A 23,623-nucleotide genomic window follows, 5' to 3' on the forward strand; every position below is an offset into this window, starting at 1 on the left:
ATTGAATATGAAATTCAGAGCTGGGGTTATGCACCCCACATTGCGATTTGGGCCACCCACTAACACAAATGGGGAAATTCTTCAAGGTGTCTTCAGGCTCATGTCTGGCTTGATGATTCATGTTTGTGCAAGATAATTGGCCTGGTTCAGACAACACGCTAAACCATGCTGCTTAACCACAACATGGTTAAGGGAATCCCTTAACCATGTTGTAGTTAAGCAGCATGGTTTAGTGTGTTGTCTGAACCAGGTCATTGTCAATTGCAGCTCCCAAAGTTTTGTTCTGTGTGTATTGGACTCCACAACATCTCTTTAATAAGGGATTGTCTAATTCTGCTGATTTCTGGTGGTGCAATGCAGCAAATGCTTCTGTTAAGTGTATGTTTTGGCAATGGCCAGTAGATGCTGCTTTTGTGGAGGAAGTTATTGTATGGATAAATTTTGTACTGGAACATCCTTTAATACCTGCTGATGTACATGCCCTTTTAAATTATCTACCTACTTCCTAAAAAATGATGCACGGTCAGCATAAATCTGGTCACAGTATAGCTACAGTATAGCTCCTGCAGCTTTAACTGTTGTGATGAAGAGGGAATCTCACCAGGTTCCCCATATATACAAATGACACCTGCTGAAATTCCCTTTTCTATGCAACTGTTAAAGATACAGGAACCCTGTCCTCCTTTTTATATGGTCACTCTACGCTATAAATAGGGTGACCCTATGAAAAGGAGGACAGGGCTCCTGTATCTTTAACAGTTGTATTGAAAAGGGAATTTCAGCAGGTGTCCTTTGTATATATAGAGAACCTGGTGAAATTCCTTCTTCGTCACAGCAGTTAAAGCTGCAGGAGCTATACTAGAGTGACCAGATTTAAAAGAGGGCAGGGCTCCTGCAGCTTTCACCAGGTTCTCCATATATACAAATGACACCTGCTGAAATTCCCTTTTCTATGCAACTGTTAAAGATACAGGCAATTCCTGCCCAAGTGTCTATCTGCGTGTGTGCGTCTTGTCTACCCTTTTTTTTTTTTTTACAAGTCTACGGACACGCAGACCTTACGGGGGACTCATTTCTTTGGTGCACCCATTGGCAACCATGGGGTTTCCATGGCAACGGATCCCCGGGCTTATCTGTCATGGCGGCTGCAGCGGCGTCTTCATCTTCCTTTGCAAGCACCAGCGAGAGGTAAGGAGGAGCAGGATGGTAGTTTTAACAGTATCTTTTGTAGAAGGAAATTATTATTTTTTGTCTGCCTCCCCCTCCCCCCTCCCCTCCTTGTGATGGGAATCTAGGATTCCTGGGTCCCTTCTTATGGGGAAGAGTCTCTGCCTGCCTCTGATATCAAGCCAGGACTCCTGGGTTCCTGGATAAGGGGAGTTTATGACTAGATCTGGAGGCTCGGACTCCTGGGTCCTTCAGTGGAAAAGTGTGTGTGTGTGTGTTGAATTTTCACCCCAGCAAGACTCAGTCAATCAATCAAATTTATTACATGATTCCTATATGCTTTTCAGCTAATCATCTTCATCATCTATCTTTAACAGTTGCATAGAAAAGGGAATTTCAGCAAGTGTCATTTGTATATATAGAGAACCTGGTGAAATTCCCTCTTCGTCACAGCAGTTAAAGCTGCAGGAGCTATACTAGAGTGTCCAGATTTAAAAGAGGGCAGGGCTCCTGCAGCTTTCACCAGGTTCTCCATATATACAAAGGACTCCTGGGTTCCTGGATAAGGGGAGTTTATGACTAGATCTGGAGGCTCGGACTCCTGGGTCCTTCAGGGGAAAAGTGTGTGTGTGTTGAATTTTCACCCCAGCAAGACTCAGTCAATCAATCAATCAAATTTATTACATGACTTCTATATGCTTTTCTGCTAATCATCATCATCATCATCTATCTTTAACAGTTGCATAGAAAAGGGAATTTCAGGTGTCATTTGTATATATAGAGAACCTGGTGAAATTCCCTCTTCGTCACAGCAGTTAAAGCTGCAGGAGCTATACTAGAGTGACCAGATTTAAAAGAGGGCAGGGCACCTCCAACTTTAACTGTTGTAATGAAGAGGGAATCTCGCCTGGTTCCCCATATATGCAAATGACACCTGCTGAAATTTCCTTTTCAATACAACTGTTAAAGCTACAGGAGCCCTGTCCTCCTTTTCATATGGTCACTCTACTACTATCCACCCTCAACCCTGGTAAAATTTTGTACATAAGTCAGGACAATTGCACACTCTAAGGCCTGGTTCAGACAACACACTAAGCCATGCTGCTTCACCATAAAATGGTTAAGGGAATGCATTAAATGCATTCCCTTAACCATTTTGTGGTTAAGCAGCATGGTTTAGCGTGTTGTCTGAACCAGGCCAAAGCCGTGTCTCAAGCATCCTTAGTCCAAAGTGCTACCACTGTCTTCATCCTTCTTATGCAATGGGCTAACAAGGGTACTTAAAAGGCACAACCCTATGCATGCTTAGACAGAAACCCACACCCCCCCCCCCACACACACAACTTCCAGCATTCCCCAACCAATATGAAAAAAAGTCCTACAACTCCCTAAAAAAAGTCCTACAAAAGAGATTTACAATTTCCAGGATTCCCCAGCCAGCATAAAAAATAATAATCCTACAACCCCCTATCTATCTATCTATCTATCTATCTATCTATCTATCTATCTATCTATCTATAAAAAGTCCTATAAAAATAACCCTACAACTCCAGGCATCCCCTAGCCAGCACAGCCAGTGTTCATAAGTGATGGGAAATGTAGTCTCAAACGTTCCGCTTGCAACTCCATGCTGTTTGCACGACCCGTAATTGTCCTGGGGGAAAGAGACCAAGGGGTGCTAATCTTAGGCGTGTTTAGACAGAAAAGAGTCCTAGCAGTCCCTAAATCGTAAACCCACCTTGAGTGCGTGGGCAGAAAGGCCCCAAAGTACCTGCAAGGTCTCAGGTGTGTTTTCTCAACCTTTTCTCCTACCCTCGCTTTGCCTAGCAGTTCTCAAGCCAATTCCAAATGGCTGGACGCCCACTACGACCCGGTGGCCAACCTGTACACATTCTCCTCTTGCGTCGGTAAGTCAGGATGCCTTTTCAGTGACTCTGTAACAACGGGTGTCTCTTCCTTGTTTGGAGGGGTGGGTGCCCCACCACCTGATTCCCCTCCCTTAATTTTAGCCAAATCATGCTCCCTCTGGTAGCCCCCATCTCCCAGTTTGGACCTCTTGTTGAATGGGCTGACACGGGGTCTGTTTTCTGTTTTAGCCCTCGCTGATCTGCATGGCGATGGAGACCATAAGGTAAGGTGGTGCTGCTGTCTCACCCACAAACCCTTCTCTGGCCTGGTACCAGCTCTTCAAATTTCCTCCCATCGCACCCACAAACCTGTGCCCAGTCTGCTTTTTCCCCATCCTACCTCCATCTTCGATCGGAATAACACACCTTATCGCCAATGTTTTTGAAAGCGGGATACAAGTCATAAACCATGGGAGGGACCCTGGAGGTCGATGACATCGTGTAAAGGACTCGCTAACTTCCGTGAGCAGCCAACCTAGATCGCACGATACAAGCCTTGTGTAAAAGGGCCTTGCGTTTGTTTTATACTTTGAATTGTATTTGATGGTTTTAACTTTTGTGAACCGCCCAGAGAACCTCGGCTATTGGGTGGTATAGAAATGCAATAAATAAATAAATAAATAAATATTTCCCGTTGGCCTAATGGACCATTCATACCATACCGCTACAAATGCATACAATTTCTACACTTTAGCTTGGCGAAAAGGTGGATAAAAATCAATGAGATATTTTTTTAAAAAAAAATATCCGGTTTGTTTTGTGTGCTTGTCTTTCCATTTACCACTTAGCCTATTCTGGTATCTCGGCATCCTAAGAAACGTTGAGTGCGCAACCATACACATAATTCAAGGAGGCTCTTAGCTCTCTTCTCCTTTTCCTTCCCCAGCTGGTGGTGGGCAATTTGGGCTCTACGGGCCATGAGATGAAGCTGAAGGTGTACCAAGGCATGGGCCTCCTGAGTGAAAACGCCCTGCCGGATTTGCCCGCAAGTGTCGCCGCTTTCCTGATGGAGCAGCATGAGCCGCGCATGCCTGCTGTGGCGGTGGCCTCTGGGCCTTACATCTACGTGTACAAGAACCTGCGTCCCTACTTCAAGTTTACACTGCCCCTGATGGAACCGAACCCAACCGAGAAGGAGGTCTGGGAGCAGGCAAAGGAGGTAAGGAGAGCGAGGCCAGACTTCGGATGAGGAGGGTGTCTGCTGGGCAGATATTTTTGGCGTTGGGTCTTCAGCCATTTCCCCTTCCTTCTGATTTGCGTTTTTGGCATCCTGCTCCTTGGATCTTAGGGCACATATAATTCTTTTCTAATCCATGGGATCATAGAATAGTAGAGTTGAAAGGGGCCTACAAGGCCATCGAGTCCAACCCCCTGCTTAATGCAGGAATCCACCCTAAAGCATCCCTGACGGATGGTGGTCCAGCTTCCTCTTGAAGGCCTCTAGTGTGGGAGAGTCCACAACTTCTCTAGGTCACTGGTTCCATTCTTGTACTGCTCTCACAGTCAGGAAGTTTTTCCTGATGTCCAGCCGGAATCTGGCTTCTTGTCACTTGAGCCCGTTATTCCGTGTCCTGCACTCTGGGAGGATCGAGAAGAGATCCTGGCCCTCCTCTGTGTGACAACCTTTTAAGTATTTCAAAACCACTGGCTCACTTTTTGTGTGTGTGTGGGGGGGGGGGGAAGGAAACCCTGCTGCTTTCCCTGGGTGCTGGTGGAAATTAGATGGTGGTTAACTGCAGTTAATTTAAATCCCAAATGCTGAGCACACTGGAGAATGTTTGAAAGTAATAAATGTTGGATAATAGATGTTGTTGTTATTTGGGAGGGTGGGAATACACACACACACACACACACACACACACATGTACACACACACCTCTTCAACTGGGGCCAGGATTTATGGAGTTTAGCAGGATGCATGCGTGGGAGATCTGTAGCTTCCTTGGCCGGTTTTATAATTTTGACCTGTGGGTCATTATGCAATGTTGGAGAACATCAGAAGAGCCCTGCTAGATCAGACCAAGAGTCCATCTAGTCCAGCATTCTGTTCACAGAGTGGCCGACCAGGCCCCCCAAACAAGACATGGTGCAACAGCACTCTCCTGCCCATGTTCCCCAGCAACTGGTGTACATAGGCCTCTGATTACGAGAGGAAGCATAGAGGCATCAAGACTGGTAGTCATTGATAGCCTTCTCCTCTAGGAGCAATATGGAAAGTGTGTGTTTGTGTGTTGCGTCTGCTGGAGTCTATTAATGTTGCCATTTTGTGTTTTGTGTACGCTAGAGTCCATTAATGTTGCCATTTTGTGTTTTGCGTACACTAGAGTCTATTAATGTTGCCATTTTGTGTTTTGAGTATGCTAGAGTCTTAATAAAATAGTTAAGAGCAGAGACACCACACTGACAACAAAGGTCAGCATAGTTAAAGCAATGGTATTCCCCATAGTAATCTATGACTGTGAGAGCTGGACCATAAGGAAAGCGGAGCGAAGGAAGATAGATGCTTTTGAACTTGGGTGTTGGAGGAAAATTCTGAGAGTGCCTTGGACTGCAAGAAGATCAAACCAGTCCATGCTCCAGGAAATAAAGCTAGACTGCTCACTTGAGGGAATGGTATTAAAGGCAAAACTGAAGTTCTTTGGCCACATAATGAGAAGACAGTTATTCCGTGTCCTGCATTCTGGGAGGATCGAGAAGAGATCTTGGCCCTCCTCTGTGTGACAACCTTTTAAGTATTTGAAGAGGGCTCTCATGTCTCCCCTCAATCTTCTCTTCTCCAGGCTAAACATGCCCAGTTCTTTCAGTCTCTCCTCATAGGGCTTTGGGTCCAGACCCCTGATCATCCTGGTTGCAGAACCTCTCCTATTCTGACTCTGCACAGTCTGAATTGAACTCCATTTCCAGCTGCGGCAAAATTCCTAGGTCTCTGCTCGACTCTGCGGTGTGTGCCTGGGCCATAACTGATTGTCCTCTTCTCTCTCTCTCTCTCTCTCTCTCTGTAGGACAAGGTTGACCTTCTGTCGATGAAAGAAATGCTAGAGGTGATCCGGTGAGAAACTCTTGAGTTTGGGCAGGGTGGAAAACGTAGAATCCTAAAAAGCAGAGAAAAAGCAGGGGTGGAATATGCGACTTTGCTTCCCAAGGCTGTGAATCAGCTGGATCTATTTTCGGTTTCGTCGCAGAACTGAGATCCGAGCACTACATGGTGTTTCCTTTCCCGCTTTTCCATGGCATAGCCTCTAGGTGGCAGTGTGGTAGCACAGAATCACGCGAAAAAAAGCACTTTCTTTTGCGTTCACTATTAAAGGCTGCATTTTCCCTGCACCAAAGACAAAAAATTGCTGAAAGTGATTGTTAGACACAGAAGCGAAACTGGAGGGTCACAGCAGCGTCTAAAGAGCTTACAAACAACCATGAGTCAGGAATGAGGAGCACGCGATAAATGCCTCATGTAGAAAAGCCCTAAGTGCCGGAACACCAAGCTGAAGCAGGGTGTTGGTGGCTCAACATAGAGATGCCAAGAACCCACATATGTGACATCCCACCTCTTTAGTTAATTTGGAATGGCTCCTAGCTACTCGCCCTGTGAAATGCATGTAAGGTTCTTGTTTGTTTGTTCCAGGCAGAATTCCCTAGCCTGAGCCACCCCCCTCATCTCCGGGCAGCATGGCCAATAGTTGGGGATAATGGGAGTTGTAGGCAACAAAGCTTTTTGAAAGCCAGGGGTTCCCCCCGCCCCCAGAGAAAGAGGATTCTTGAGTGGCAGTTACAGGAGTTAGTAGGAGCATCTTAGTTTATTGCAGCTCATTATTATTATTATTATTATTATTATTATTATTATTATTATTACTTAACCACCTCTCCGATTGGATCGAGGCAGGAAACATCAGCAAGCATAAAATACATAAAATAGTGATTAAAAACATAGTATACACTGTTAAAAAACATCCTAAAAACATACTAAAAGCATCCTAAAATTCCACTGGGTAGGCCTGCCGGAAGAGATCAGTCTTGATAGCTTTCTTGAATGCTAAAAGACTGTCAAGCTGATGAGTCTCCTCCAGCAGGCCATTCCACAGTCTGGGGGCAGCAGAAGAGAAGGTCCTCTGGGTAATAGTTGTCAGCCTAGTTTTGGCTGGCTGAAGGAACTTCTCCCCAGAGGACCTGAGTGTGCGGGGCGGATTGTACGGGAGAAGGCGATCCCGCAGGTAGCCTGGACCCAAACCATGTAGGGCTTTAAAGGTGATAACCAACACTTTATACTTCGCCCGGGAACTAATTGGCAGCCAGTGAAGAGATTTTAAGACTGGTGTCCTGAGCACCCTTCTGTACTTGCTCTCATAATGGTGGAAGGGTCAGGTCGCCACTTCCCCCTCCTCTCCTATCAATGTGGTTATTGCTGTTCAAAGGGAGGGTGAGTAAAAAATAAGGACTCCAGATCATTGAAAGTGGTTGAAAAGGTGGAGAGGAAGAAGTGGTTCTCTCTCCCCTCCCCATGAATTCCCGATGGTGAGTGTTGCCGGACGGTTCATCGGTATCTCATCTTAACGATGGTTTAGAAATAGTTTTAATGACTAAATAGAAATGAGCGCTCTGTTTGGTGCCCCAGGTACTGACAACCGGAGCTCTGCTTTCAGCCTGCATTGGAGCGTGGGCAGGCTTCGGTTAGTGCAACAGAGGCCCTCTGCCCATGTTCAGAGGCAGTCTCCACGTGTCTTCTCTGAAGGCTAAGGCCTAGCGTTGAAGTAAGTTCTGCGGCAGACTCCTAACTCGGATTAAGTTGCAGAGCCTGTCCTTCACTTGGGTACTATTTGACTGGGGCACACGGCATAGACACCGTGGGAGATGGAATTCTTCTGCTGCAGGTCTGGACCAGGACTATGCCGATTTAACTTGAGTTTCACAGCAATAACCACATTGATAGGAAAGGAGGGGGAAGTGGCGTTTTATGGATTTTATGTATGTATTTTATTGTATATTGGGGTTTTTAATATTATTGCGATGATGTTTTCTGTTGTGCTGGTCTATGACCGAAATAAACAAACATTCATTCATTCATGCCGATTTAACTTGAGTTGAGAAATTGAGGCTGAGAGATTTCATTTGTGGAAGGCTCTCAGGCCCAAAGCTAGTTGCTGCCCACACTGGCATGAGTAAGAGAAAAGCCTCACAAGTTCAATTTGCCCTGACTTGTCTTATCTTCTTCCCTGACAGGGAAAATTCTGAGATGCCCTTGTCGGTGCAGTCCCTGAGGTGAGCCCTTGGGCAGAGACCCCTAAATCCTTTGCTTCAGGCTTGACTGGCGTTCAGCCTTCGTCTTTTCATCAACCTTTCCCCCTTGGAGGGTGGCTGGTGATCGCCCCGTCTCTCTTCTCTCTCTGACTGGGTTCGCACAACACGCTAACCCACACAGAGATTGAGGGTGGGTTGTTTGTCAAACCGTGGGTTAGCGTGTCATCTGAACCCAGGACGTTTCCCACAGGGCAGCTTGTTAACCATGGGGTGTGGCTCATTCTTCTCAAACAAGCCACCTTGACAACCCATGGCTTGTTGTTGGATTGTTCAGGGTGGTTAACCAGCTGCACTGCATGGTTAAGCCACCCTGGGGAAAATGTCCTGGGTTCAGATCACACGCTAACCCACGGTTCAACAAACTACCCGTGGTTCCACAGCAGCCCACGCTCAACCACGGAGTGTGGGTTAGCGTGCTGTGTGAACGGCTTCCCTGGGGGTGAGGTCCCTATGATCTCCTCACCATCTTCCCCTCTGCTCTGTAGGTTCCTCACCCTCGACCCACCTGAGATGGAGTCCTTTGTGAACCAGCATAAACTGCAGCCAATCAAGCACCAGGTGTGTACTCCTATGCCTGGGGGGGTCGTCGGGTGGGTGTGGGGAGATTCTCCCGCTTAGAGGAAGCACAAACTCCACCCATGGAGTGGGATTTGGGTGTCAGTCAGCTGACCATGTCCAAATGCTGTCCAATATTCCATGAATGGCCTTTTGCAGGGCTTGGCTTTTAGGTGGTATCGAAACGAAATTACTATTATTACAATTTTCATTTCTCTACCACAACGCAACAACTCACAAAGTCACTAACCACAGATACAAGATCATAAAACGCAGCATATTCATTTCAATATATAAAATCGAAAGCCGTTTAAACAGTTAAAAGCAATTTCAATTAAAATACCAGACCTGTTCAAGACAGCTGACATCAATGCCCCCTTCATATGCCATTAAATGCCCAGGAATAGAAGGGCAATCTTAACCTGGCGCTGAAAAGATGACAGCGTTGGTGCCAGGCGGGCTTCGCTGGGGAGAGCATTCCACAGTTGGGGGGGCCACCACTTAGAAGGCGCTTCCCTCTGTTGCCACCTTCTGTGCCTCCTTTACAGTGCAGAAATTGAACTGATTTTGCACACTGGGTACCAGCATTAGGTCCCTTTTCACTACGTGTTCCATCCTGCTGCTTAAGAAAGGGATGGCCTAGAAACTTTGTCCTCGCGCTCTGGGACTCATCCCTCTTAGGTCTGACCCTAAGAGATACCCACCACCCCGACCATGTCTTCCAGACGGTGATCACCTGCATGGCCACCCTGAAGAAGAACATGGTGGACGAGGACGCGATCAGCTGCCTGGTGATTGGGACAGAGAATGCCGAAATCCTAATCTTGGACCCCGAGGCCTTTACCATCCTGGCAAAGGTGAGGCCTTGAAGAAGAGCTCTGTGATATTCAAAAGCCTGCATGTTCCAAGTGGGGAGGATCATTTCCTCGGCACCTTACATTTTACATTCCTCTGCATCTTACATCTACCACTTGCTCCCATGTTCTCCGCTATCACACATCCAGCTGTAGAATTCAGTACAGTAGAGTGGATAAGAGCATTTAGGTTGGGGAGACTTGAGTTCAGATCTTACCTCATCCATGGAGCTAGCTCACTGCATGACATTGGGCCAGTTTATTTATTTATTTATTGCATTTATATCCCACCTTTTTTCCTCCAAGGAACCCAAGGCAGCGTACATAATCCTCTCCATTTTATCCTCACAACAACAACCCTGTGAGGTAGGGTTGGCCTGATAGTCTGTGACAAAGTCACCCAGTGGGTTTCTATGGCCAAGTGGCAACTAGAACCCAAATCTCCCGACTCCCAGTCCAACATTGTAGCCACTACACCACACTGGCTCTCCTTCAGTCTAACCTACCTTGCAGGGCTGTGGTGAGGATATATAAAAAAAGAGAGAGCGAGAGAGAGAGCTGCTCTGCTCCCCTATTTCCTTGGGAAGACATGTGAGATAAAAAGAATGATTTGGCTGACTGAGAACGCTAGCTTTGAAGAAATTAAAAAAGATACGTTTCTAGTTTTGATTGATTTGATTTGTACGCCGCCTTTTCCTCCGAGGAAATGACACTCATTGCAGCCAACAGTGCTAACAGCTAACATTTAAAATAAAATAAAAAACTTGGATAAAGCAAGGGAGAAGATGGTCTTCCATGACATCTCAGAATCTTGTGGTCCAGTGGTGCGGCTGTTGGGGACTTCTCTTACCAACTGGTAAACTCTCCGCTTGCCTGGAGGATCCACAGTGCCACCCCCTGTATAAACTCCGCCTCCTACCTGTCCCTTCGAGGCGCTCTGCCTGGGGGAATCCAGCCTCACCACCGGTCTCTTGTTCTCCACGGCAGATGACGGTGCCGAGCGTGCCGGCCTTCCTGGACGTCACGGGTCAGTTTGACGTGGAGTATCGGCTCACCGTGGCCTGCCGTAATGGATGCGCCTACATCCTCCGCAGGTGGGTGGGAGAACGGAGGGAGCAGCTGCCCATGGCTACGGGGGCAAGCAGGCTTGAGAAGAGCCCAGCAAGGTTCTATCTGACATGGGAGAAGACAGTCCAAATCCTTGCCCAGACCTCAGCCTCAACGTTCAGTCCTGGGGCAGGAGGCAAGCCAAACTCCAGCCTATGCATCACCAGCCAGTAGCCAGGTGAAACACCCCGCGAACAACCCACGGTTCTGGGTTCACACATAACGACAACCCAGCGTTCACAACCCAACCACAAACCATGGGTTCTCTTTCTGGGTTATTCGTGGCTAACATGGATGGGTTTGCACCTAATGACAACCCAGAATTCAGGTCCCTTGTTCATTGGCAGGAGGGAAGGAAGGTACCCTTTGGATCTTCCACCCCGAGCATGAAAGGTTTGGGGTCAGCCCTGCCCCGAAGCTGCTTCCAGTCCCGGTCCCCATCCATCACCGCTGTCTTTCTCTCCTCCGCAGAGACTCCAAGCGGCCCAAATACTGCATTGAGCTGAGCGCACAAGCCGTGGGCTTGGTTCGGGTCCAGAAGAACATCGTGGCGGCCTGTTCGGACGAGACACTGCAAGGCTACACTCAGAAGGTTGTGGGGTGGCTGCCGTGGCCGTGAGGAGGAGGAGGTTTAATTCATGGCTGCATGGCTGAGGCTCTGCACTTTGCCTTTTCTGAAGTGCCAGAATGAATGCGAGGGAATTTAGTCACCAGGGCTTAGCTTGGACCTGGGCGCAGTTCTGTAACCTGGAATCCAAAAGTGAATTAGACTTAACTGAACAAGGCCAAAATACATTGAAGGGCATGGTGGGCTTTGGGTGCGTGCGTGTGTTTTCTGCCTGCAGGTGGCAGAGTTGGTGCCTCATTCTTCTTTCAGGGGTTAAAGCAAGGACAATCCTGATGCCGGGTGGCCCTTAACTATCAAGGAAATGGATTGGGGAGCAGGGTACGAGTAGCCGCTCAGGCATGAACCTGACGCTCTCTTCTCCCGGCAGGGGAAGAAGCTCTGGGTGGTCCCACTGCCAGCCACGCCCGTCACTGTCGGTCTCCTGGATGAGAAGTTCCAGAGCTTCCAGGCTGTGCTGGTGGCCTTGGCCAACAGAGAAGTCCACATGTACCGGGACAAGAACCTGGTCAACGTCATCCAAACACAGGTGAGACACATTAGAGCAGAGCTGACTTTGGTGGGGAGGTTGGTGACCGGAGCAGAACGGGAGCTGGGCGGGGAGAACTCTAAGGAAGGAGTCGTCTATGGCGAGCCTCCTCCCATGAAGGTAACCACTGGGAGATACAGGACAGAACCTGGAGAGAACTGAACACAGATCGGGGAGGCCTGCACTCGGCGAAAGGGAGGAAGAATAGAACGGAATTCAGGAAGAGGAGGGATTGCAGGAGATCCCAAACTTCAACATGATCTTGATAGGCTGGAGTGCTGGGCTGAAAACAACAGAATGAAATTTAATAGGGATAAACGCCAAGTTCTACATCTAGGAAATAGAAACCAAATGCACAGTTACAAGATGGGGGATACTTGGCTCAGCAATACTACAGATGAGAAGGATCTTGGAATTGTTGTAGATCGCAAGCTGAATAGGAGCCAACAGTGCAATATGGCTGCAAGAAAGGCCAATGCTATTTTGGGCTGCATTAATAGAAGTATAGCTTCCAAATCACGTGAGGTACTGGTTCCTCTCTATTCGGCCCTGGTTAGGCCTCATCTAGAGTATTGCGTCCAGTTCTGGGATCCACAATTCAAGAAGAACGCAGATAAGCTGGAACGTGTTCAGAGGAGGGCAACCAGGATGATCAGGGGTCTGGAAACAAAGCCCTATGAAGAGAGACTGAAAGAACTGGGCCTGTTTAGCCTGGAGAAGAGAAGATGGAGGGGAGACATGAGAGCACTCTTCAAATACTTAAAAGGTTGTCACACAGAGGAGGGCCAGGATCTCTTCTCGATCCTCCCAGAGTGCAGGAAATGGAATAACGGGCTCAAGTTAAAGGAAGCCAGATTCCGGCTGGACATCAGGAAAAACTTCCTGACAGTTAGAGCAGTACAACAATGGAACCCGTGACCTAGGGAGGTTGTGGGCTCTCCCACCCTAGAGGCCTTCAAGAGGCAGCTGGACAACCTTCTGTCGGGGATGCTTTAGTGTGGATTCCTGCATTGGACTCAATGGCCACTTGCATTGGCTGCCTATACGTTTCCGAGCCTAATTCAAGGTGCTGGTTTTAACCTATAAAGCCCTACACTGCTTGGGTCCACAATACCTGACGGAACGCCTCTCCCGACATGAACCTACCTGTACACTGCGCTCAACATCAAAGGTCCTCCTCCGAGTGCCTACTCCGAGGGAAGCTTGGAGGATGGCAACAAGGGAGAGGGCCTTTTCGGTGGTGGCTCCCCGACTGTGGAATGATCTCCCCGATGAGGCTCGCCTGGCACCAACACTGTTAACTTTCAGGCACCAGGTCAAGACTTTTCTCTTCTCCCAGGCGTTTTAACAGCATTTAGCAACGCTAAGTTTGCTTGTTTTTTTAATGGACCCCAGAACTGCTGTTGTTTAAAACGGATACTGTTTTACACTGTTGTTTTTATGTTTTTGATGGTTTAAAATTTTGTATACTCTTTAATGTCCACTGCTTTTTTAACTTTTGTAAACCGCCCAGAGAGCTTCGGCTATGGGGCGGTATATAAATTTAATAAATAAATAAATAAATAAATAAATAAATAAATAAGATCTCAGGGCGTCATACAGATAAAAGCATACCGTATAAAACAATAAATATACACAGCTAAAAACAAATTAAACCATAAACCAAGTTAAAACAATATATATGGGCCACCAATGAAGTGCACCTCTGTTCTCTCTCCCTCATCTCCCACCCCCAAAACGTCTCTTTTCACACTTCTTTTTTCTTTCTCTCCTGCTGCCAGGATGTCGTCACCAGCATCTGCTTTGGCCGCTACGGGCGAGAGGATAACACCCTGGTCATGACGACTAAAGGTAAGAGCAGAACATAAGGCATCTCACCCAGTGCGATGTTTCCGAGCAGTGGGCAGCCGGACGTCTCTGGAAGAGGGGACATTTCATAGAATCATAGAATAGCAGAGTCGGAAGGGGCCTACAAGGCCATCGAGTCCAACCCCCTGCTCAATGCAGGAATCCACTTTAAAGCACCCCTGACAGATGGTTGTCCAGCTGCCTCTTGAAGGCCTCTTGTGTGGGAGAGCCCACTGCCTCCCTAGGTCACTGGTTCCATTGTCGTACTGCTCTAACAGTTAGGAAGATTTTCCTGATGTCCAGCCGGAATCTGTCTTCCTGTAACTTGAGCCCGTTATTCCGTGTCCTGCACTCTGGGAGGATCGAGAAGAGATCCTGGCCCTCCTCTGTGTGACAACCTTTTAAGTATTTGAAGAGTGCTCTCATGTCTCCCTTCAATCTCCTCTACGCCAGGCTAAACATGCCCAGTTCTTTCAGTCTCTCTTCATAGGGCTTTGTTTCCAGACCCCTGATCATCCTGGTTGCCCTCCTCTGAACATGCTCCAGCTTGTCTGCGTCCTTCTTGAATCTCCTAACATGTGGCACTTAGCTTTATCCTGCCCCTGATTGCAGGGACTTCCTGTGGGGCTGGAAACTGCAGATCTCCTGTCTGGTTGAAAGGGGACATGTGCCGCTGAACCTTGGGGCCTCGGCTGCAGCTGAGAATTTTGCTAAAAACCTCCGCTTCACAGACAGACCTCACTCAGGGCTCCTGGGGCAAAAGCCATGTTAGTTTAAGCTGGCTGGAGTTGGTAGCTGAGGGAGTACCTCCTTTGTTTCCCCATCTCTAATTTCAAAGCAAAACGGAGGCAACAAGTTTCTAGTGCTCGTGGAGGTACACTGGAAAGCATGTGTGTGTGTGTGATAGCGCCCTGCCTCTGCCTTGCGTCTCGTCTTTCCTCTTCTTCTCTTAGGCGGGGGTCTGATCATCAAGATTTTGAAACGCACGGCCACATTCAACAAGGGGGACGCAGTTGTCGGAGCCCCTGTCGCCCAGAGTATCAAACTCAGCGTTCCCAAGAAAACAAAGCTGTATGTGGACCAGACGCTGCGGGAGCGAGAAAACGGAGTAGGTGAGTCACGCGGGCGGCGGGTTTCACGGCACGGTGCCCTCGGCCACCTGGGCCAGCGCTTGGGCACACAGCCTCCAAGCAAGCGCTAAGCTCTTTCTTCCTCCTTCTCTGGAGGAGGAGATTTTTTTCTCCGCTTCACACATTTGGGGCTTTTATAACCTCCCCGGAAACATTCCCATTGATTCTCTTGGACCTCTCAGAGGCTTTCGGTACCATCAACCGTGGTAGCAACGGTTTCACTCATAGAATCATAGACTAGACCTGGATAAGGACCAATAGAGATTCAATACAGATTTCATTTCAGTTATTACATTTCCATACCAAAGCCGTGTATTTATTTTATTTATTTATTTATTTATTTATTACATTTCCATACCGCCCAATAGCCGAAGCTCTCTGGGCGGTTCACAAAAATTTAAACCATAATAAAACAACCAACAGTTTAAAAACACAAATTCAAAATACAGTCTCAAAAGCACAACCAGGATAAAAACCACGCAGCAAAATTGATATAAAATTAAAATACAGAGTTAGAACAGTAAAATTTAAATTTAAGTTAAAATTAAGTGTTAAAATACTGAGAGAATAAAAAGGTCTTCAGCTGGCGACGAAAGGAATACAATGTAGGCGCCAGGCGAACCTCTCTGGGGAGCTCATTCCACAACCGGGGTGCCACAGCGGAGAAGGCCCTGCTCCTAGTAGCCACCTGCCTCACTTCCTTTGGCAGGGGCTCACGGAGAAGAGCCCCTGCAGATGATCTTAAGGTCCGGGCAGGTACATATGGGAGGAGGCGTTCCTTCAAATAACCTGGCCCCAAACCATTTAGGGCTTTAAATGTCAATACCAGCACTTTGAATCGGGCCCGGACCTGGACTGGCAGCCAATGAAGTTGTAAAAGGACTGTAAACGTCTAAAAACACAACAGTTAAAAATAAATAAATGCAGAAGGACTAAAAGTCCTGGGAGAACAAAAAATTCTTTACCTGGCAGCTTTTGGTGATGCTGAGGATAGAACTGGTGAGTTCTTGGCTGGTGAGCGATGGCTTTACAGACTCGCTAATCTATGTGCCCAGAGGATGTTTTGAAGCTGGGAACAGAGAGAGAACATTTGCTCTCCTCTTCTCCTTCCTTTAATCCGCCTCCCTTCCCTTCTTCCTTAGCCATGCATCGGGTGTTTCAGACGGACCTGAGCCGCATCCGCTTGATGGCAGCCCGCGCTTACGTCCGGGCGCTGGAGTGTAGCATGACGCCTGTCTCAGAGTCGTTGCAGGAGCCGCTCAAGATGAATGCAGTGGTGAGAGAAAGAGGAAAGAGTCCGGAAGGGCTTGTGGCTTTGGATGTGCTCAGGACCCCTTCGAACCCTCCCTAGATTAAATCTCCTGTAGTAATTATTTATTCATCGTTTTGAAACGTTTCTATACCGCTTCCCATTTTGAAAATCCCACCCTATTACAAAACAATACGTCAGAAAAAACTATAGCAGCATTCAGATAAGTTGAGGGTCGGGAAAAGCCGGGGTGAACTAGCACCTTTTTAGTAGTCGCCAAAAGCACATGATCTTCGGTGCCCGATGTATCTCAGAGGGGAGGTCGTTCTAGAGCAGCCTTCCTCAACCTGGGGCGCTCCAAATGTGTTGGGCTACAACTCCCAGAATGCTCTGGGAGTTGTAGTCCAACACATCTGAAGCGCCCCAGGTTGAGGAAGGCTATTCTAGAGGGAAGGGGCCACCACAGAGAAGGCCCCATGGATGTGTTGTTGCCAGACGGGACACTGCAGGGTTTAGCACGGACAACAAGGCCTCCCCTGAAGATCGGTCCAACAGGTCTAAATTGGCCGAGATGATTTTTCAGGTCATGAGAGGCGTTATGATATCTCCGTGGAGACATGGGTTGAAAACCAGAGGGGGGCAGGGCAAGGAAAAAGAGAAGTATTTTAAAAAATCAACTATGGATACTTGAGTGGGGGGAACTCTCCCACAGCTATTCCCTAGTTCCGACATGGGTTGGGAGCAGGACCTCAAGCCAAACACATCATCTGATGGAGGTCCTGGAGGCTTCACTGGGACACTGCCTATCCAATCCTCTTTGTCTTCTGTGCTCAGTTTCCACACTTGCTTACACCCTTCTTCCACAGGTCCAGGGGATGGGCCCCACCTTTAAGTTGAGCCTAAACCTCCAGAATATGTCAGATACCCGTGCGGTCGCTAACCTCCTCATCAGCTTCCTCTATGATGAAAAACTCTACTCCGTAGAACATCCTTCCTTCAAGGTAACTCCATCCTTCTCCTAGGTATTATTATTATTATATTTATTTGTATCCCGCCTTCAAGGCGGCCTTACAAAATTTAAAACATATACATTATAAACCTAGGAAAAGAAATGTCCAATATATATAATTTTAACAAAAATTACAATATTAAAACATTAAATGTTTAAAATACAAGACCATTTTACAAGTCCTTAACGTAGACGGAGCGCCAGATTATTCTCCAAAGGCCTGCCGGAACAAACAAGTTTTTGCCTGCTTCCGAAAGCCCATCAAGGAGGGAGCCAGTCTATCTTCCTCGGGAAGAGAGTTCCAAAGCACTGGAGCAGCCACCGAGAAGGCCCTGTCCCGTGTTCCCACCAAGCACGCCTGATTTTGGCATATTTGCAAATGTTGTGTGCCCTATAGCGGTTTTGGTTGTTCTCAGAGGTTCAGGCACACGCCACGCCAGAGAAGGCACTCATGTCTTGTTCGACATTTGCAGCCTGTCTTCGACGTGGGAGTCTGAACCCTGCAGCTTCATTCTTTCTAGACATTCCTCTGCCTCCCCGGTGCTCTGCTTGCATTGAAAATTTTCTTTAACTTCTGCCCTCCTTTAGACTCCGATGCTGGTCCCGGGACTGAATTACCCGCTGGTGACCTTTGTGGAGTGTCTCAGTGACCAAGGGATCTCCGATATCATTAAGGTTGGTGTCCATGTGTTGATTTTCCTGTAATAGAATCATAGAACCATTGAGCTGGAAGGGGCCTCTAAGGCCATCAAGTCCAACCCCTGCTCAGTGCAGGAATCCCTGAAAGCACCCCTGACAGATGGCTGTCCAGCTAACTGCCTCTTGAAGGCCTCTAGGGTGGGAGAACCCACAACCTCCCTAGTTCACTGGTTCCATTGTCGTACTGCTCTAACAGTCAGGACATTTTTCCTGATGTCCAGCGGGAATCTGGCTTTCTGTCACTTGAGCCCACGATTCCCAGAATGTTTAGGACAGGCCTGTCTATTGACTGAAGAGGACCGTTTCATTGAAATACATTTGGGATGTAGACATTGTGCATTTATATAGCCTTTTGATTTGGAAACCAGTATTGGAACTCTGTATACGGGATGGACTGCTAACCAATGAAATGGTGTGAAATTTCAGGATTCGTATCAAAATTTTGGTCGTATTTTTAACACCCATAATCAAAGCTCTCTGGGCACTTCACAAAAATTTTAAACCATTAAAATACATTATATAAAGTATAAAACCATTCGCGTAAGGACATAAAACAGATCACACACGCAACAACGCATCTCTAAACCAGGTGAAGACCTTTTTATTTTCACAGACTTTTTAGCCCTTCGGTTTTAAAACTGGTGTTAGTGCGTTTTTCATAGAATCATAGAATAGCAGAGTTGGAAGGGGCCTACAAGGCCATCGAGTCGGAGGAGGACCTTAGATGTTGAGCGCAGTGTACGGGGAGGTTCATGTCGGGAGAGGCGTTCCGTCAGGTATTGTGGTCCCAAGCCGTGTAGGGCTTTATAGGTTAAAACCAGCACCTTGAATTAGGCTCGGAAACGTATAGGCAGCCAATGCAAGCGGCCATCGAGTCCAACCCCCCGCTCAATGCAGGAATCCACCCTAAAGCATCCCTGACAGATGCTTGTCCAGCTGCCTCTTGAAGGCCTCTACTGTGGGAGAGCCCACAACCTCCCTAGGTCACTGGTTCCATTGTCGTACTGCTCTAACTGTCAGGAAGTTTTTCCTGATGTCCAGCCGGAATCTGGCTTCCTTTAACTTGAGCCCGTTATTCCGTGTCCTGCACTCTGGGAGGATCGAGAAGAGATCCTGGCCCTCCTCTGTGTGACAACCTTTCAAGTCTTTGAAGAGTGCTATCATGTCTCCCCTCAATCTTCTCTTCTCCAGGCTAAACATGCCCAGTTCTTTCAGTCTCTCTTCATAGTGCTTTGTTTCCAGACCCCTGATCATCCTGGTTGCCCTCCTCTAAACACGCTCCAATCTTTTGCCGTGCTGCTACTACTTTTCACTCTGCCATTTTAAAACTTCGGATTTACCCTGCCTTCAGCTGAAGGTTGACGTTTTACCATGTTATTGCATCGTATGGGTTTTTTTTTACGTTTTTGTTTTGCCAACCTGCCAGAGAGCTTTGGTTGTTGGGCGCTGGAGGAAGGTCGTACGTGGAATTAAAAAATGAACGAATGGGCTTCTAAAGAGCGCCTTGTTCTGCTCCTCACTTGCGGCTGTCTGCTTTGCAGGTATTTGTGTTGCACGAAGGCACAACGGAGCCCTTGCTCACGGCACACATCAACATGCCCGTCAGCGAAGGCTTGGCGGCTGTGTGAACTTCCTTGTGCTGGAAGCCAAAGAAAACTCCGTTCTGAGCTGGCCGCCTAGAAAGCAGCGTTAGCTTTACCTTTCGGCAGCATCGTGACGGGACGCGCAGAGAGGAGTCTCCTCCCAGGGCCGCCAGATGGCGGCAAACGGGCCCTCTCCTCCCGTTGAAGACCGGCCCGCATCCAGAGGCCGCCACAGAATAGGCCCTGCTTAGGAATCGCTTGCCTTCCAGGTCGGAGATGAAAGGTTAGAACAGCAAAGCCAGGCCGGTAGTCCAAGTCGCTCAATAAATTTTTTTATTTTGTCTGCATTACATTTGAGTGTGGGTTGGGTGTCTGCAGAGAGGCTTGTGTTGCCCTGGGGAAAAGATATATGGATAAGATCAACCCGCGGGAGCAGAGAACTGGAGCCATTTCCATACCCTAGCCACCCCAATCTGGTGCCTTTTGGCTGTTTCGGACTACAACCCCCAGCATGCCTGACTACTAGCTGGGGCTTTTGGGAGTTTGGAATCCAAAACATCAAGGGGGGGGGCACGGCTCAGGCCTCCCCCCCTCCTCCCCCCCAAAACAGGCTGGTGTGTGTGTCTCCACTTCTAGTTCTCCTCCACACAAGCACTGCTCCGTGTTTCGCAACGTGGTCCTCTCTGCCATTTTGAACGGCCCTCTTTTCCTTCCCATCACCAGAGGGTGGGCTGGGCTGGGGGCGGGGGGACGACCACGAGAGCAGTTGGCTGCTGTTATCAGCAAGAGACTCAGTCGCTGTCGCTTGGCTCGTTTTCTCCACCGATGTGGTTTTTGCCTCCGCGCCTTGCGAACGCGGAGGTGCGAACAGCCGAGTTCCATCCCCAACCACAGTGTCCGCCAGCCGCCCCTATTTATATAAAAGGTGCTAAGTTTCCCCCCTCTCAAGCAGCCCTCGTTTCTGTAGACCTCCCAGATCTGTCGAAACGCGCACTTCCTTTTCTGACTGCAGCCCGTTTCAGGCTGGTGCCGGAAGGGTGGCCGTTTGCCAGGGCTTCAAAACCAGCAGAGGACCGACACCCCCCCCCCACACACACCTTAAGAGGGCTCCCCTTTCCGCTTTGCAGGCGAAGAGAACTCTCAGTGTGCATGCCCCACTTTCTCCTGCAGACAGAACTGCTCCCACACACCTCAATCTCCAGTACGACAATGGAACCCATGACCTAGGGAGGCCTTTTTCATTTATAGCCTTCTCCTCCATGAATTCATCCAACCCCCCTTTTAAAGCCATCCAAATTCCAGGCCATCACTACGTCTTTTGGTAGCAAATTCCATAGTTTGAATCTGCGCTGGGTGGTAGAAGTCCTTCCTCTTATCTGTCCCGAATGCCCCACCAAAGAGCCGCATGGGGTGACCCCGGGTTCTAATATTTTGAGAGAGGGAGAAAAATATCTCCCTCTGCACATTCTCCACACCAGGCATCATTTTGTCCACCTCTATCATGTCTCTCCTCAGCCTCCTTTTCCCCCAAGCTAAACAATCCCAGCTGTTGCAGCCTTCCCTCATAGGGGAGAATTTCCAGCCCCTTGAACGTTTTTAGCTGTCCCTATTAAAAACTTTTCCAGGATGACCTTCGGAAGAACTGGTGCTATTCTGTTTGAAGGATGATGCATCCAATGTCACCGGAAAGGATGCTAGCTTCTTCCTCGTTTCAACGCAAACAAAAGAAAAAATTACATTGGCCCTGTTTTAACATGTATTGGTTTTATTGAATTACTCTTCATTAGCTGTATCTTCCATACAAAACCCAGTATTGGTGTGTGATTGTAATAAAACGATTCACTCATTCATTCATACGTACGTAGGCACACACACAGAGTTGTCCCATTTAGGGAGGACAGCGGACGGGTTTCTTTCCCCCTGAATTCTTGACGATCGCCGTCGCTGTATACATGGCTACGCCACAAACGTTGGTACCCCGATACAGGCGGAAATACCCCTAGGTGAGAAGAGCGCGAATTAAAACAGGGCAGGGTGACGCTTTTGTTCATCCTGGTCATTGTTTCACATTGTTTCCTGCGTTGAGCAGGGGGTTGGACTTGATGGCCTTGTAGGCCCCTTCCAACTCTGCTATTCTATGATTCTACGAAACGGTGAAAAATGCGTGGTTGGAATCGAGATGAATACCAAACTGTGCTTACAAAAATGCTAGACTTGTAAGGGACCCCTGAGACCATCTGGTCTACCCTCTTGCTAATGCAGGAAAGATACTGATACGGCATCCCTGGTAGGTGGGCCAACGAGCCTCTAATTTAAACCCTCCAACAAAGGAAAGCCCACAGAGTTCTTAATAACATTGAAATGACATTTAAACCTGGTGCTTTATGTTCTGAGAGCCATAAAAGATGAGATTGGGGCAGGCCTTCATCTATCTGAAGGTGGCTATGGTCCGGCCTCTTCATCATCTCTTCTCCAGGCTAAACATATCCCTTCACACTTTCTTCGTAGGATTTGGTCTCCAGACCCTCAGACATCTTTGCCACCCACCTTTGGGCATCCTCCAGCTTGCTGCACCCCTGTGCTGCCTCCCTCGTCCCCCCACATCCTTCCCAGTGGTTAAAACCATTGGAAACCAACCTACCTTTTCTCCCCAGTCTGCTCCCCATGAGTTCTGGATGATCCAGTATGACCCAGTCCAGGATCCACGCCGAGATTTGACTGCGTAGAAGGGTAAACAGCAAACTAAGCGTCATTTTGCTGGATCAGGCCCAAGCCTTTGACACTGATCAGGCAGATACCAGGGACATGAACAAGTATGCCTGAAGGAGACAGGTCACCCATGTTGGTTGAGCTATCCTTCGCTACTGATACCTCCTCTAGGGATTTGTCTGACCTTATTTTGAAAAGCTATCCTGCGGCAGTGAGTTCCACCGGTTAACTAGCAGCCCACCGCTAAAGAACCGCCTGATTTAGGTTTCAAACCAAATACGATCCTGTTATTCCCAGCCGGCGTGGCTAAATGACCTCAGGCAAACCGTCTCCCGGCCTCAGGGTCCATGCCCTCCAACTGCAAAATGGGGATGACACTACCCTGGGATGCTACTTTTCTATGTGCAGGGCTTTTATTTATTTATTTATTTATTTTCACACAGAGGATGGGGGATTTTTCCCTATCCACTTTTGCTGGCTCTTTGCTGTACCCTAGAACCCGTGCCGTGAACTCGAGGTCCTATTGCCATCAATGGGTGGCAGAACTTACCCCGCCGGCAAAGACCTTGTCCACTCACCTTCATCAAAGCCCACAATGGCTGCCACATGATCCAGGTACCTTGGGGTGCAGTCCTGAGAAGATCTCCGGATAATGCCCCTTTTGTAGTGCTGGCAAACCGAGAGAAACAGAGCATGTAACAATCAGCAAAAATGTGAGGAATCCTTAAAAGAATGGCCACCTCCACCACCATTTGCTGGTTTCCTGGTTTTTGTGATGATACTGGCAGTAAGAGAGTTAAGCTACGATAGACTGGCCCTTTTTGTATTTTTAGCCCCACCCCTTCTGCTTATGACTTCACCCACCACCGGAATGCGGCCCCTGAAATTGAATGTGGCCCTCGAGTTGAAAGGTTCCCCACCCGGGCTTAAAACAAAGGTTACCTTCCCAAGAAAGTTGGAAGGGGGGGCAGGTGAGGTGGGTAAGACAGGTTTCCCCTCCCCCAAAGACTCACCTGAAGGAATTTTTGGTTGAGCAGAGCAGTGACAGGACCTTGGGAAGCAACTATTACAGCGATGACTGGAAAATGAGGGAGGGATTATTTATATTTATTTATATAAATAAATGATGCAGGGATCATAGAGTTAGCATTGAGAAGGGCAGAGAACAGGAGAGATCAAGGAGTTATATTTAGCTAGTGTTCTGTCTCAAAATTTATCTCCTCCCCACCAGCACACACACAGAGCCAGTGCCAAGTTTCCACCCTAGGGCATGATAAATTATGACTAATGCCTCTGAGAACATGCAGAGCGCCTTTTCTTCACTAACAGGAAGTCCCAATTAGCTTCCGTGTGGCTTAGG

At 48.0% G+C, this 23,623-nt stretch overlaps 2 protein-coding genes across 4 annotated transcripts in view; one reads left to right on the plus strand and one right to left on the minus strand.

Moving 5' to 3' along the window:
* LOC134412386 (zinc finger protein 208-like) overlaps positions 1–23,623 on the minus strand; it is a 489,474-nt gene that overhangs the window by 49,471 nt on the left and 416,380 nt on the right. The gene's annotated exons all lie outside the window — the stretch shown is intronic.
* On the plus strand, positions 1,107–22,780 carry BBS1 (Bardet-Biedl syndrome 1). 3 transcript variants are annotated; one of them, XR_010026406.1, is made up of 18 exons: positions 1,107–1,188; positions 2,998–3,074; positions 3,264–3,298; positions 3,961–4,233; positions 6,077–6,123; positions 8,289–8,327; positions 8,852–8,924; positions 9,647–9,778; positions 10,763–10,869; positions 11,354–11,474; positions 11,878–12,036; positions 13,818–13,887; positions 14,838–14,996; positions 16,157–16,290; positions 17,130–17,264; positions 17,861–17,947; positions 19,513–19,837; positions 22,760–22,780. XR_010026406.1 is itself a non-coding variant. In XM_063146203.1 (17 exons), the coding sequence occupies exons 1-17, from the start codon at positions 1,139–1,141 to the stop codon at positions 19,597–19,599; spliced, it is 1,785 nt and encodes a 594-aa protein (XP_063002273.1). In that variant the 5' UTR covers positions 1,107–1,138; the 3' UTR covers positions 19,600–19,901. The 3 variants fall into 3 exon arrangements, 2 of the variants coding, with proteins under 2 accessions (XP_063002273.1, XP_063002274.1); XM_063146203.1 differs by lacking the exon at positions 22,760–22,780 and having other exon boundaries at positions 19,513–19,901; XM_063146204.1 differs by lacking the exons at positions 16,157–16,290; positions 17,861–17,947; positions 19,513–19,837; positions 22,760–22,780 and having other exon boundaries at positions 17,130–17,248.

The sequence above is a fragment of the Elgaria multicarinata genome, chromosome 21 (assembly GCF_023053635.1).
Source record: "Elgaria multicarinata webbii isolate HBS135686 ecotype San Diego chromosome 21, rElgMul1.1.pri, whole genome shotgun sequence".
Lineage (NCBI taxonomy): Eukaryota > Metazoa > Chordata > Lepidosauria > Squamata > Anguidae > Elgaria > Elgaria multicarinata.

Bases quoted from the DNA above. Each gene is read 5' to 3' on its own strand.
- BBS1 (XM_063146203.1), top strand. From the start codon at position 1,139: ATGGCGGCTGCAGCGGCGTCTTCATCTTCCTTTGCAAGCACCAGCGAG. The intron at 11,475-11,877 runs GTTGTGGGGTGG...TTCTCCCGGCAG, and splicing joins TGCAAGGCTACACTCAGAAG to GGGAAGAAGCTCTGGGTGGT. The intron at 14,997-16,156 runs GTGAGTCACGCG...CTTCTTCCTTAG, and splicing joins GGAGCGAGAAAACGGAGTAG to CCATGCATCGGGTGTTTCAG.